The sequence below is a fragment of the Carcharhinus amblyrhynchos genome, chromosome 7 (genome assembly GCF_965287045.1).
Source record: "Carcharhinus amblyrhynchos chromosome 7, sCarAmb.v2.hapA, whole genome shotgun sequence".
Classification (NCBI taxonomy): domain Eukaryota; kingdom Metazoa; phylum Chordata; class Chondrichthyes; order Carcharhiniformes; family Carcharhinidae; genus Carcharhinus; species Carcharhinus amblyrhynchos.
This window is the reverse complement of record NC_137330.1, coordinates 75,634,976-75,650,086: the sequence shown is the minus strand read 5'-3', so window position 1 is coordinate 75,650,086 and position 15,111 is coordinate 75,634,976. Positions and strand designations below refer to the sequence as shown.

The following is a 15,111-nucleotide window of genomic DNA, read 5'->3' as shown; positions in this document are numbered from 1 at the left end:
CTGAAAGCAGGAAATTATAGGTCAGTTAGTCTATCATCTGTCAAAGGGAAAACACTAAAATCCACTATTAAGGAGTAGTAGCAAGACATCAACTTGGTTTTGTAAAAGGGAAATCATGTTTCACAAATTTATTAGGGTTCTTTTGAGGGTATACCAAATGGGGTGCAAAAAGAGGAACCAGTTCTCCCATCTGAGACTAAGTCCTGTGCTGGTGATGGGGATAGGGTGTAGTACCTGCTGTGAAGACTAATGGGAAATCAAGCCTTATCTTCTGGCCTTCGTCTCATTACTTATGCATCTGGGGGTTTAGCGCTATCTTCAATGCGTAGGGGGCGCAGCCCACCGTGATATCTGGGTGCCACGTTTAAAAGGCTCCCAACATCACTGTCCCACCATTAAAGAAAGAAGATGGACCTCAGGCATGGGGGGTGGGTAAGATTCCAGGCAGGCTTCATCTCCATCCCATTAGCAGGCTGAAAATCGATTTCACATCAAACACCAGTGTGTTTCCCAGTACACCATTGTGGGCATCAGCAGACCGTATATTTCAGACTTCCTACATTAGTAGATATGATTTTATATTAATTTACAGATACTGCAACTGATTCTCAGTTTTATAATTTAATTTAACCATACTGGATCCTACCCATCAAACTTGCACAACAAAGCTACATGTTAGAACATACACATTTATTATCATCTGCTTTCAGTTGCAAACAGACACTATTCCAATCCAATCCCGATAGTTTCCCCCATCAACTTATTCAATCTTTATTTTCTTCAAAAGTATTAGATGCATAACCACTCTATCCTCTATTAATTACAGTGAGTACTTTCAAGTATTCCAAAGGTATTGAGGCTGCAGGTGGTACTGTGAATGTAACATTACATGATCTAAAGTTACGTTAATCAGACTGTGTTGAAAAATTGCCAAAACCATCTGTGTAACTTAACAGACTAGAAAATAATGTTTCAGTGTCCAAATAAAGATCTCCTAGAAATATATATATATATAAGGCATGTAAGCATTTGTTCATGGGGAAATTGACTTCATATCTGTGGCAATGTCATTGAGGAGCACCATGTAGGTGAGGGAGAGGAAGGTTCAAGGATGGATCTTTAGGGAATCCTGAGGTATCAATGTGGAGCAGAGAAGCCATTATTAAAGATGCACTAGCTACAGTGAGATCACTAAATATGGAAGAAAGCGAGGCTAACAGACTGGAGGGACTGATTGTGGACAAGTCCCCAGGACCAAATGGAATGCATCCGAGGGTTCTGAAAGAAATGGCGGAGGTGATAGTGGATGCCTTGGTGGTTATTTTCCAAACGTCGCTGGATTCCGGGGAAGTGCCGGAAGATTGGAAAATGGCTAATGTTACGCCGTTGTTTAAGAAGGGTGGCAGGCAAAAGGCAGGGAATTATAGGCCGGTTAGTTTAACGTCTGTTGTAGGTAAAATGTTAGAATCCGTCATCAAGGAGGAAATAGCGAGGCATCTTGAGGGGAATTAAGAACATAAGAAATAGGAGCAGGAGTAGGCCATCTGGCCCTTCGAGCCTGCCCCGCCATTCAATAAGATCATGGCTGATCTGTCGTGGCTCAGTTCCACTTTCCCGCCCTCTCCCCATAACCCTTAATCCCTTCTCTTATCAAAAACCCATCAACCCGCTTCTTAAAAATATTTAGCGAGGCAGCCTCCACCACTTCAACGGGCAGAGAATTCCAGAGTTGCTTGATAGAGCAGACGCAGCACGGTTTTGTTAAGGGGAAGTCGTGTCTGACAAATTTATTGGAGTTCTATGAAGATGTGTCTAGGGCGGTGGATAGAGGAGAGCCAGTGGATGTGGTCTTTCTTGATTTTCAGAAGGCATTTGACAAGGTACCTCACAAGAGGTTATTGCAGAAGGTAAGGGGGCACGGAGTTGGGGGTAGGGTGTTAGCGTGGATAGAGGATTGGTTGTCAAATAGGAGGCAGAGAGTGGGGGTTAATGGGTGCTATTCGGATTGGCGGTTGGTGACTAGTGGAGTGCCCCAGGGGTCGGTGCTGGGGCCTCAGCTATTTACCATTTATATAGATGATCTGGAGGAGGGAACCGAGTGTATGGTGTCGAAATTTGCTGATGACACCAAGATTGGTGGAACGGCAAATTGTGCGGAGGGTGTGGAGAGTCTGCAGAAGGATCTAGATAGGCTGGGCGAATGGGCCAGGAACTGGCAAATGGAATTTAATGTTGGCAAGTGCGAGGTGGTCCACTTTGGTAGGAATAATGGTAGGAAGGACTATTACTTACATGGCGAAAAACTGCAGCAGGCGACGGTGCAGAGGGACCTCGGGGTCGCATGAGTCGCAAAACCCAGCCTGCAGGTGCAGCAGGTGGTCAGGAAGGCGAATGGGATGCTGGCCTTCATAGCGAGGGGGATTGAATATAAAAGTAGGGAGGTCTTGCTGCAGCTGTATAGGGCATTGGTGAGGCCGCAGCTGGAGTACTGTGTGCAGTTTTGGGCGCCGTACTTACGCAAGGATATTTTGGCCCTGGAGGGAGTGCAGAGGAGGTTTACTAGGCTGATAGCGGAGTTGAGGGGGTTGAGCTATGAGGAGAGGCTGAATAACTAGGCTTGTACTCGTTAGAGTTTAGAAGAATGAGGGGAGATCTCATTGAGACATATAAGATGATGAATGGGATGGATAGGATAAAGGTGGAGAGACTCTTCCCGCTCAGAAAGGACAGTAGGACTAGGGGGCACAGCCTCAAGATAAAGGGGGTGCGGTTTAGAACGGAGTTGAGGAGGAACTTCTTCACTCAAAGGGTGGTGAATCTCTGGAATTCTCTGCCCGTTGAAGTGGTGGAGGCTGCCTCGCTAAATATTTTTAAGACGCGGGTTGATGGGTTTTTGATAAGCAAGGGGATTAAGGGTTATGGGGAGAGGGTGGGAATGTGGAACTGAGCCACAACAGATCAGCCATAATCTTATTGAATGGCGGGGCAGGCTCGAAGGACTAAATGGCCTACTCCTGCTCCTATTTCTTATGTTCTTATGTAATTTGGGTAATAGAAGTTATGCTGTGGCCGTACAAAACCATGGTTAGACCCCACTTGGAGTACTATGAGCATATCTGAGCACCACACCTTTAGACAGGATATATTGGCCTTGGAAGAAGTACAACGTAGGTTTATAAGAATGCCACCAGGACTTCAGTGGATAAGTTATGAGGAGAGATTATACAAATTAGGCCTTTTTTCTCTAGAATTTGGAAGATTAAGGGATGATCTGATTGAAGTCTTCAAGATATTAACAGGAAAAGAGAGGGTAAATATTTTTAAGACGCGGGTTGATGGGTTTTTGATAAGAGAAGGGATTAAGGGTTATGGGGAGAGGGCGGGAAAGTGGAACTGAGCCACGACAGATCAGCCATGATCTTATTGAATGGCGGGGCAGGCTCGAAGGGCTAGATGGCCTACTCCTGCTCCTATTTCTTATGTTCTTATGTTCTTATGTAAATAAAGATAAATGCCGGGATTCTCTGGCCATTCATGCCAGTGGAATTCTCCAGTCCCGCCGGCAGCGAACCCCTGCTCGCGGGTTTCCTGCCAGCGTGGAAATTCTATTGACAGCAGCGGGACCAGAGAATCGTGCCACTAGCAAACAACTCACCACCTCCCACCGGTGGGAAGCACGCGGCTGGGAGGCTAGAAAATCTCACCCAAACTATTTCCACTGGTTGGAAATTCCAGAACTTGGAGGCATAGTCTTAAAAAAAAGGGCCATAGCATTCAGGAGTGATATTAGAAAGCACTCCTACAGACACTGGGTGGTAGAGGTTTGTAACTCTCTTCCACAAATGGTAATTGATACTAGTTCTGTTGCTAATTTTAAATCTGAGATAGAAAAAAATTTGTTAGGCAAAGATATTAAGGAATATGGCCCAAGGCAGGTGAATGGAATTAGGGCACTGATCAGCCATTATCTCACTGAATGGTGGAAGAGCTTCGAGGAGCTGAATGGCCTACCCCTGTTCTTATAGAAGAAAAGAGTCATAGAATCATAGAGGAAAAGAGTCAGAGGATGATGGTGTAATTAACCTGCCAAGGTCTGCAGAAGATTGAGGGCGAGTTGTAGGGATAGTGTACCATGGTCACAGTCAGAAAATGTCATTTCTGACACTGGTTAAGACCATTTCAGTAATTTAGGTGGATAGGAAAAATTGATTGGTGGAGTTGAAGCAGGAAGTTATGAAGGAGTTGGACATGGAGATAGAACCGACATATTCAAGGAGTTTGGAGAGGAAACAGAATGTTGAACGAAATACATTTTATCAAATCGGCAAAACAAGTTGTTTAACGACTTGCCTGTTAAAGAGGCTAAAAATCATCCTTCCTTTGAGAGAGATGGTTTTGTAGAAAAATCACTATTACCTTATTTGTTCACAAAGACCCTCAGCAACTTCCTCAGAAACACTGTAACTATTTAAGATTGGAGTTAACAACTTTCCATCATGATGTTCTTTTGCAGGGCACTGCAGTTTTTAAGTGCATTGCAGTTTTGACTACTGTAGCTCTGAAACAGCTCTTTAATATTATTTTTCTGGCAGTGTTTCAAATAGTTATCATGTTTATGAATTTTGCACAGTTTTGCTGACATGCAGGTAACATTTTTAGGCGCGAAAGCCCTTTCACCTGTCGCGTACTAACATGCAGTGAGCGGCCCTGCTTTCCAAAGTAAATATTAGTATGGAATGTTCAGTGCTGACCCAATAAAATATTAACAGGCATTTTTTAGTATTTGTTAATGACCATTAGAACTGTCAGAAAACCTAACTACACTTGAAGTGTTTTGGATAATAGCAGTGCTGATGGTAATGCTGGCAATTTCCCTGTTTTTGCAGGTCACCGCCAGAGGATTTAGCCCATTGTTGCAGTTTGCCTACACTGCTAAGCTATTGCTCAGCAGAGACAACATCCAAGAGGTCATGCACTGTGCTGAAATCCTACACATGCACAATCTGGAGGACTCCTGTTTCCGCTTCCTTGAGGCCCAGCTGTTTAACGAAAAGGACGGTTTCTTTCTCTACACCAAAATGTCAAATTTCCAACAATCCGACGCACAAGAAGATGGAAATTCCGAAGGTGAGGAAGAACACATGCAGTCTGAAACTCACAAGATTACCTGTTCCAGGGAAAGAATTTGCAACGAGACCCTTGGATTTGAAGCATCTTCCAGACTGTCTGACAAAGAACCAGCTGTTATATCCATCCCTGTTACATCAAATGATGATATGGGACGCTGCCCCAAATACAGGAAGTACCAGCTTGCTTGCACCAAGCATATCAATAGCACACCACATACTAGTACCTCAGGTTTTCCAAGCACATTTAAAGAAGACCGGCCAGTCCATACCCAAACTCAAGGGTATAGAAAGGCACAGGTTAAAATCGAACCCCACGCTCCAGAAATTGCAGGAGAGAAGGCTATCCAGTGCTTGTCTGGAGCTGAACCTGGTGCAACAGAGCATGCAGTTACAGATAAGGAAATGGATATTAAGCAGATGAGTCCAATGTGTGTTGATAGACCCAAAAGTAGAACGCCTCCTTGTTCAAGGTTCACTAAAAAAAATGATGTAGAATCTACTGAGAGACAAAATCCGCTGCAACAACCTTTAGACGCCAGAACATCTTGTTCCCTGGAAGAGGGAATGACTCAGGGTGACCTCAAAACAGAATACAGGCCTTATAGCGAGAACTACGGATTGTCCTGCACACCTCAGAAAGACAACAATAGCTTTACTGTTGGATCTCCAATGACAGGACCATCTTGTGAAGTGATTTGCAAACAAGAACTGGAATCGGACAGAAAAAGTGTAATATTTTCTTCTGGTACCTTAGACACAATGAACACTCCTGCTGCACATTCATATCCTGGTGGGAGTTCACTGGAGGATGAACTTACTGAACATGTGCCAAAGGGTTTGTGGAGTGGTACTAGCCAGTCACTTCCATGTTCACAGACTTGTGCTTCTACAAGACTTTCAATGGAGCCTTTATTGCCGTTGAATTCATGTAGAATTCGACCTACCTGTAAAACCAGCTGCCCAGTGCCAATTAAAGTGTGCCCTCGGTCTCCTCCATCTGAGACCAGGACCAGGACCTCGAGTTCCTGCTCTTCCTACTCCTTTCCTGAAGATGGAAGCGGTGATTCCCCTTGCAGTTTGCCTCAGTTTGAGTTGTCCACTTCTCCCTGCTCTCAAGGAACACGCTTTCTATCCGCAGAGCAACAAGAATTAGGAATGATGGGAGATGCAATGTACGGTCAATGTAAACCACCATTAAAATGTGAGCAGTCCTATGGCACCAACTCCAGTGATGAATCTGGATCCTTTTCAGAAGGGGACAGTGAATCATGCTCAACTCGAGAGAGAGGACGTGAGGTACAGTAGCAATATTTTTAATAAAATGCATTTACAATTATAAATTCATCTTTCCTAGGACTGTCACACAAGGGAAATGCTACTAGCATTTGGAATTGTGTTGCGGAGCCAAGGGCCAGTATGCCAATATTTAGAATCACAGAGTGATGATGGGCTCACATTTGAATCCTGATCTGAGCAAGACAGCATCCAGTATAACTTGGAATGCTTTCCAGGAGAGTAGAGAAAATCATATAGATGATATTACCTTCACTGTTATGTTAGAAACATATAAAGCCACTCGTATTAAATTTCTGTCTCCATTATTTTAACAAAGACATTAACCCATTTATTTTACAAGGATTAATGTGGTGAGGAGAGGTTGCTGCATGTTTGTTAAATGTTCATACCATTTTAAGCACATTGGGTGTTTATACAATGTCATTGCACACAGCTGTTTTTTACCCTATAAAGGAACGTCTGGGTGAGTCTTGGCAGCTCTAGCAGCTGGCTACAGAGTGCCACTTTGGGTGGATGGGGATGATGAAAGTTATATGAAAAGGGGAGAAGTCTATTCAACGTACCCCAAGGAAAGGTCAAATAAATAATTTTTCGGAAATCCACTACATACACATCCGCTACTTGATATTTTTACATGAAAAGAAAAGCATATTAACAATTTGTGTTTAAACAGTCACTTGCTCATATCAAACTTGAATGTTGCTGAAAAGAGAGACAAGTTGCTGAAGTTTTTCATCTTGCACTTCTCAGGACAAACACAAAAATTCCACAATTCAAACAATCACAATTTATGCTACAAGAGAAATGGGTACTGATTGATTGGCAAGTCAACTCCGTTGTCCATGGAGGAAGTAAGAGGAAATCTCCATCCAGCTCTCCATCTCCTGGGTAATTCAACTAAAGGCGCAATACTTGAACATATGCCTTTTATTTACAGAGAATGGGTCCCCATTTGAATTTTTTGACACTTCTAGCAAGAGTAAATGGGCCACATTATGAGCTCAACGATTATCTTAAATTCAGCAACATGTCTGTCTTTTCAACTTCCATTAATTTAGCGCCATTAACATAGAAAATATCCCAAGGGCTCTACAAGAGATCTTATCAGAAAATGTACTAAGCCACAGAAGAAGCTTAAATAGATCAATTTCAACAACAACATGCATTCTCAAAGTGACTTTTCTGTAAAAATGAATATCCTAATGATCTTCACGGAAATATAATCAGCCAAAACTTGAACTAAACCAAAGAAGCAGCTGGCTGAAGGATTGACTAAAGTTTGTTCAAAGCTGTGGATTTTATGAATAGTCCTAAAGTAAGAGCTGGCATTTATGTAGCCTTTTTCATACCCTTACTTTGCTCTTGCCAGTGAAATAATTTGGATGTGCAGTCATTGTCATTGTAATGTAGGAGAACATAAGAACATAAGAAATAGGAGCAGGAGTAGGCCATCCAGCCCTTCGAGCCTGCCCCGCCATTCAATAAGATCATGGTTGATCTGTCGTGTCTCAGTTCCACATTCCCGCCCTCTCCCCATAGCCCTTAATCCCCTCGCTTATCAAAAACCCATCAACCCGTGTCTTAAAAATATTTAACGAGGCAGCCTCCACCACTTCAACGGGCAGAGAATTCCAGAGATTCACCACCCTTTGAGTGAAGAAGTTCCTCCTCAACTCCGTTCTAAACCACCCCCCCTTTATCTTGAGGCTGTGCCCCCTAGTCCTACTGTCCTTTCTGAGTGGGAAGAGCCTCTCCACCTCTATCCTGTCCATCCCATTCATCATCTTATACGTCTCAATGAGATCTCCCCTCATTCTCCTAAACTCTAACAAGTACAAGCCTAGTTTATTCAGTCTCTCCTCATAGCTCAACCCCCTCAACTTCGGCATCAGCCTAGTAAACCTCCTTTGCACTCCCTCCAAGGCCAAAATATCCTTGCGTAAGTGCGGCGACCAAAACTGCGCACAGTACTCCAGCTGCGGCCTCACCAGTGCCCTATACAGCTGCAGCAAGACCTCCCTACTTTTATATTCAATCCCCCTCGCTATGAAGGCCAGCATCCCATTCGCCTTCCTGACCACCTGCTGCATCTGCAGGCTGGGTTTTTGCGACTCATGCACAAGGACCCCGAGGTCCCTCTGCACCGTCACCTGCTGCAGTTTTTCGCCACGTAAGTAATAGTCCTTCCTACCATTATTCCTGCCAAAGTGGACCACCTCGCACTTGCCAACATTAAATTCCATTTGCCATTTCCTGGCCCATTCGAGTGAATGAGAATGACCAGTGTAGCAACAGTGCAGGTTATTTTTGTGAAGCATGAAGGAACCTTTGCCCTCTAGATTGGATCACCAGCTAGTTTCTCCTTCATAGAATCTTATTTAAACAACTACATTAGCGTTGGCATTGTTCTCAAGACTCTGACAAAATGGCAATGGTAGAATTGAGGGGCTCAATCCTTTCCCTTAATTTTCAGGATGGCACCAGCCAGGGGACTGCAAAATCTGTCTTTCACAGTTTCTAATTTCAGCCTGTCGTCCAGGTGTTGTTCTCATGCGAAACAGTGCTTCACAGAACAAGAGATGGGTGGCTAGTCAACCTGTATGCACTGCCTTGAGATAAGCTAAAGAGCGGTTTTGGCAGATGTCTGGGAACAGATTGTTTGCCCATTCTCACTATATTGTGGACGATTTCCTGCAAAGGGATTTTCTTTTTATTATTTTGCTTGACTTATGCCAACCATTTTATAAAGGCAGAACTTTTTTTTGAAAGGATTACTATGAATAAAACCTACCGTAACTTATTATTTACAGTCGAATCATAAAATTGCCAAATGAAAATTAACAGCCGTAACCTGGCACAGTTTAATAAAATGATGAATGGATCATGATCAACTTTGCATGCCTAAACTTCATTTCTTACCAGGCTAACTCACCGAGACTGAATGAAAGCCCAAAGTTGTCTTTTTAAATGCTTGCGTGCATTTTTAACCAAGAAAGTCATTATTTCCGTTGCACTATAAATAAACACAATGAATGTCAGTAGGCAGAGAGAGGAGAATGAGCTATCAAAAATAGCAGCTAGCAAGGTTGAACACAATACACTGTGAAAAAGGAAGGAAACTGTTCATGAATTGGGCAGTGTCATTCGGGATTGGTCTCTCAGTCTCCTTTCCGTATTTTACTTTATTCCAATATTGGTTTATTAATAACTGATGAGTATAGTGACCAGCTTTGATGTTTGATTCGTTATCATTGTTAATCCATGATCATGATATTCTTGATTCTTTTAAATACCCAATTGTATTGCAAACCCTGTTTTAACAACACAAAGTAGAGCTTTTGCTGATGGAAATCAAATAATTTGATCTATCTTTAAAAGTAATCTGAACATATCACAGTAATATACGTTAACACTTCCCAAAGCAGAGTGGTTAATATAAGAGTGCTCTGTCATTGCAAACTTCAAATATCCATCAATCTATATTAGTGAATTGTTCTTTAGTGATCTGCCCTGCTGCTAGCACCACTTTGAACCTGAAATTGTTTAAATGTTCTTATAATCTAGGAAATTTGGACAAAAATTGCTTTTCATGCTGTTTTGTATCCTAACGGTTCATTAATTTGGTCATCGGTCAAGCCAAAATATTGCAGGAATAACTTCTGATTACATGCAAATTGCTAAAATCCCGAAATATTGTACAAGGGCAAATGCATAAAAATGGGCAATTAAGAAAGTGCTGCTTTTCCCAATGTAGTTGCAGTTCACTGTTCAGACAAATCTTTGTTTCCATTCCACCAAAGTTTCCTAAGTTGATACTTAACCGGTGCAACTCAATAGAAATTTGGCAGTAAGTTGTCCCTTAGTATAGCCTGTAACTTCTAAACATGGGAATTAATTACCACAAGTTTATTGCGCTGACTTCCCAATAACCTGAAACCACAGAGTCATTTTCCCACTTTGAATTAAATTGTTTACAGCCATATATAATAGAATATAAAACATACAGTTTGGAAAGGCCGGATAGAGCAGTAAGATGTACCTTTATCAGATCATCTACAATCCACTCCAACTTTACCCAATCATTCAAGCACATGGAACAAAGTTTTGCAAAGGTTTTTTACTTCCATCTCGAAAGGTAAGTAAAACTGATCTCCAGTCTACCTCCAAACTTGCATCCTATTTCACATGCCCTAGGCAGCTACCTTCCTTGGTACGACATTTTCATGTTCTGGTCAGCACAGGACCCATTTGTCACACAATATTCTATTGTCTCTGTTAAACATAAAATAAAATGGCGGGCTCAGCATTGTGGAGGGACGGGGCAGGTGTGAGCTGGAGTTGAGTCAGTCAACCTCGAAAAAAGGTAGGAGGCAGTCATAGAGGCTATCAGATGTCAGAACGGGCTATTTAAAATGCTTGTCTCAATGCCTTCCACCCACCCAGTTAGAATAAAATCAGGTCCTCTAGTTCTCTCCCCCATACATTCCCCATGTCACATTATGCCTCCATGCCAAGAATGCATGCAAGCATCATACCCCTTATTGCTCCCATGCCAAGCTATGCCCTTTACCCACACCCATGATCCCTCATGCCTCCATGTCAAGCTATGGCATTTCCGTGCCCAGTGTTCCACTTTATACTGCAAATCCACTACAGAACCAATGAAAGCCCTGGTGGTAGTAGGATGTGTTTAAAAGAAAGCTTAAAAAAAAGTCATTCACATTCATTCATTGTGCAATTGACACAGTTTTAACTGAGTAATGCATTTCTGCGTCTTAGCCAAGCCTCTCTGTGTATTTTTGGCTGAGAAATCAGACTCCATTAGAGTACTAAAACATCTGAGCACCAGAGAAAACATTGCTTGGTCGACAGCACTGACTCTCTTATTTCTGCTGTAATTTTCACAATGTTTATTTACAAAAAGCCAAGAGTTTCAGGTGCTTTCTGCTGTTGAAATTTTAAAGGCTCAAGATAATTGACACATTTATTGTTTTGTAGTATTGTCAGTATAGGGTTCATTGCTTCTGTAATAGATCAGAAATGTGGAAGTAACACAGTTTGGCATAAGGGGCTGGCTGGAGGGGTAGAGCTTGGCTTACTTTGCCATGGAGACATGAGGGGCCAAAGTGGTTTTTTTTTTAGAAAGAGGCATAACTTGCCAAGGGAGTCATGAGGAGCCAAAGGGGTTGATTGTGGGGGCATAGTTTGGCATGGGGGTCATGAGAAACAATTGAATTTATCCACATGCACTCTGTGATTTATGACACCTCTGAGGTTCTGTGATCGACTACTCCTTGAAAACCTGGCCCAACTCCATAAAAATTGAGAAGGACTTGGGCATGCTTACCATCACATTTAGCCCTAAATCCTCATAGCTTAGTTCCCTAAAATTTGCGTGGTCAGACCAATACTACAAATCTTGCCGTAGAATGCCACACCATAATAACTTACTTGCCCTATATAAAGCTTGGTGACCTTGAAAAATGACTAGCCAAAGAATGAACAGTATTGAGAATTGACTAGATTGGTCAATTTGGTTAGAAGTTTGAGGTTTGACCAATATTATGATTGAAATCTGTAAGCATCAAAGCAGCATTAAGTGTTATAATCTGTACATTATAAGTCTGCTCAAATTCTATCTTATCTGCAATAGTGTAATAATGAATAGCACTAGCCTCATGGATGTGTGAGATCCATGAGGCTAGTACTACTTTCTTAAGTATTCCCTAACACACCTAGGAATACTTGCAAATCTGAAAAAGTAATTTGACACTTTAATTTGGATTTAGCAACTTCTCCAATTCTTATGATGTCAAATGTGATCGCCTTATGATCACCATTACATAAAAGCACATTAAAGTCTGGCACTAGATGATGGAAATTTGATCATCCCTATTACTCATGCAATCCTGGATGCTTTCTTCCATTGTTGATTCTTTGACAGGTTGAATCATAAAACAGTTTTCTGTTAACTCTGGAAAATCTTTCTTTATTTCACTATCAGAGACAATATTGTCACCCTCAATTTCTAGCAAGTTGAAATTTCAAACTACTATAGTTAGTCCCTTATAACTCGCCTTCCTTTTATCTCATCGTCAACTTTCAGATCAAGGCTTTTACCCAGGCCTGGGGTGTCTTGAACATCCTTATCATTTACCTCTGTTACCATCTATTAATTCTACTCAAAGTGATTCCGTGTCTACCCTTTGCTTTATTAATTCCTCTTTCACTTGTGCACCTTTATTGGAGATTGTATATATTGTCCACCATCGCCTTTCTACCTAATGCAGTCACTTCTAAATAATTTATAGCCTTCCAGAAATGTACCCCACTGATTGGAATCATTCCCCTAGGTCTCTGTAATGCTCATGATATTGAATCTATAAATCCTTGCAAGATCTTCCCGATCACCCCCCTTTCTTAACATACTTTTTGCATTGTTACCCCTAAACCTGATTATTCCAATGCACTCCTGCCTGACCTTCCCTTTTCTATCTCTGTCAGCTCAAGGCCATCCAAAACTTTGTTGCCCGTTCTTAACTTGTACGAAGTCCCATTCACCTATTATCTCTGTGTTTTCTGCCTACGCTGGCTCCAGGTCAAGCTATTTCTTAATTTTAGAATTCATGTTCTTGTTTTCAAATTACTACGTGGTTCAGCTCCTTCCCATCCCTCTAATCTCCGTTAGCTCCACAACCCTTCAAGATAACTGCATTCATCTAATTTTGGCCTTTTGAGCGTCCTTGATTCTAATCGTTTCACCCTTGGTGGCCATAGAACAATGTGATTGGTGCAGGCTTGGAGAGCTGAAGGGCTTGTTCCTGTGCTGTATTGTTCTTTGTTCTAAGACCTTGGACTGAGAAGGTGCATGACCCTCTGGCCTCTGTTTTCTCTGGGCCATCTTCCTTAGCCAACTGAGCCATTGGTGTATGCTTACCTCTTCCTAACAGTCAGTTTCCAGAGCTCACAGCCATCATCAACTGTCACCCAATTCTCAGTGTCGCTGTCTGCCATCTTCATTTCTCACTTGCAGAAGTCATTGCAGCTGAGGTATAGATGCCTAGAAGGTTATGATCCAGTGGCCAGTTTACCGCACAGAAGGTCTTTGGATGTGCGGCTGTCATCCATCTGATATCATTGCTACATCAATAAGTGAATGCTGATAGATTTAGAACACTCCAGGACCTCTGAGTTAGTGACCTTGTCCTGCTGAGAGATAACAAAGATAAGTCTGAGACTGAAGGTGAAACTATTCAGCCCTTCCTCCTGTGTCTATTGTCTAAGCAGATGCTGTCCAAATCTCATCACTGTAGAGTGACAACAACTGTCGGCTTGGTGTTCTCAGTCAGATTTCTGTTGTTCTGCACTTGGCTTGGACATGATTTTGCAATGTATGTGTTCATTTCAGCATCAAGTGACAAATTGCTGGTGATTGTGGAGCTTAGATATGAGACATTATAAACAATCTCCAGCATCACATTGTCAGTGCTGGTAGATGGAAGTTTGGCTACGTTCTGGACCAACAATTATATTCCTAATGCTGATGGGCAAACCGAATTTTTTTACAAGCGTGAGTGAGTCTGTCCATCTGTCACTCCATGCTTTATTTTATTATGTTAAAGGCACCAGAGGAATGTAAGTTGTTGTTAATGCATTCATGTCTCCCATTCCTTTTACCAGTCACATTTACTTTCTTAAAACTGTACTTTATTTATCTCCCACTGTTGGAACTATAAAGCCACAAATTACTGCACCAATACCTGGAAAAGCTCTTCTAATATCCAGTATCATACTAACAGACAGGGTACATAAAAAAGTTTATCAACTTGTTTGGTGATTCTTTCCCTGGTTTAAGTAGATTATTATGCCACAACCTTTGCTCCTGACCTAACCTCCTCCTCCTAAGCTCTAAATACACCATGCTGCATCTGCTGTAGCTTCCTGCATTTTCCCTGTGTTAAAATGAATATTCATTGAAATTTCTAACTTGCTGTTCAAAGTAGCTCTCCCCACACTTTTTAAAAACTATCTCTAGTGTCACCTAATCAAAATGCTTGTCCTTGTTAGTGGTGTCCTGTTTACGGTGGTCTTGGCAATCCCCTTCAGTTTTACAATAAAGCTACTCATCCTGTTCCAGAATTAGACAGCAGCTACTGTTTGATATGCTTATTGATGCTGTACATACTGACTTTAATTTTTAAATAATATTTTGATTTATATTTAGAAAAAATTACCACAATTTGAGAAGTTGGTTGGAGCTAGGGAGTTTTTTTTCAATGGAATAGACTTAGTGGCTAGAAACCATTACTAACAGGAGGATACAATTACAGAGACAAGATGACATGGGCACTTTCCATCACAGACATGACCTTGGCATGTGTTGACTCAAGATTTTTAGAATGTTTTACCAGAATAACTCATTCTTCCTGGAGCCAACTTGCATTGAGACCCAACAGACTGTGGATGCCAGGAAACTGAAACAAATTTTGTAACGTTCTAATAATGGTGTGAGCTTGTCATTATTATCCAGGCAGATTTTTTTAATTTTTGAAAAATCTTTAGCTGTTAATGAATTTAAGCTGAAAAATTTTCCAACGTACATTATTCTGCCATGCTATAGCCTTCGCCACTGAATCATTGACATGCAGCTTTAATGTGGAGCTTTCCCAAATAACTTTCTCCATTA

At 41.7% G+C, this 15,111-nt stretch overlaps 1 protein-coding gene across 2 annotated transcripts in view; it reads left to right on the top strand.

Moving 5' to 3' along the window:
• Positions 1 to 15,111, top strand: part of bach2b (BACH transcriptional regulator 2b) — a 267,716-nt gene that overhangs the window by 235,967 nt on the left and 16,638 nt on the right. For both annotated transcript variants that reach the window (XM_080192633.1, XM_080192632.1), the window contains one exon: positions 4,887 to 6,425. In XM_080192633.1, the coding sequence (XP_080048759.1) occupies positions 4,887 to 6,425 (1,539 nt within the window). The remainder of the gene's footprint in view (positions 1 to 4,886; positions 6,426 to 15,111) is intronic.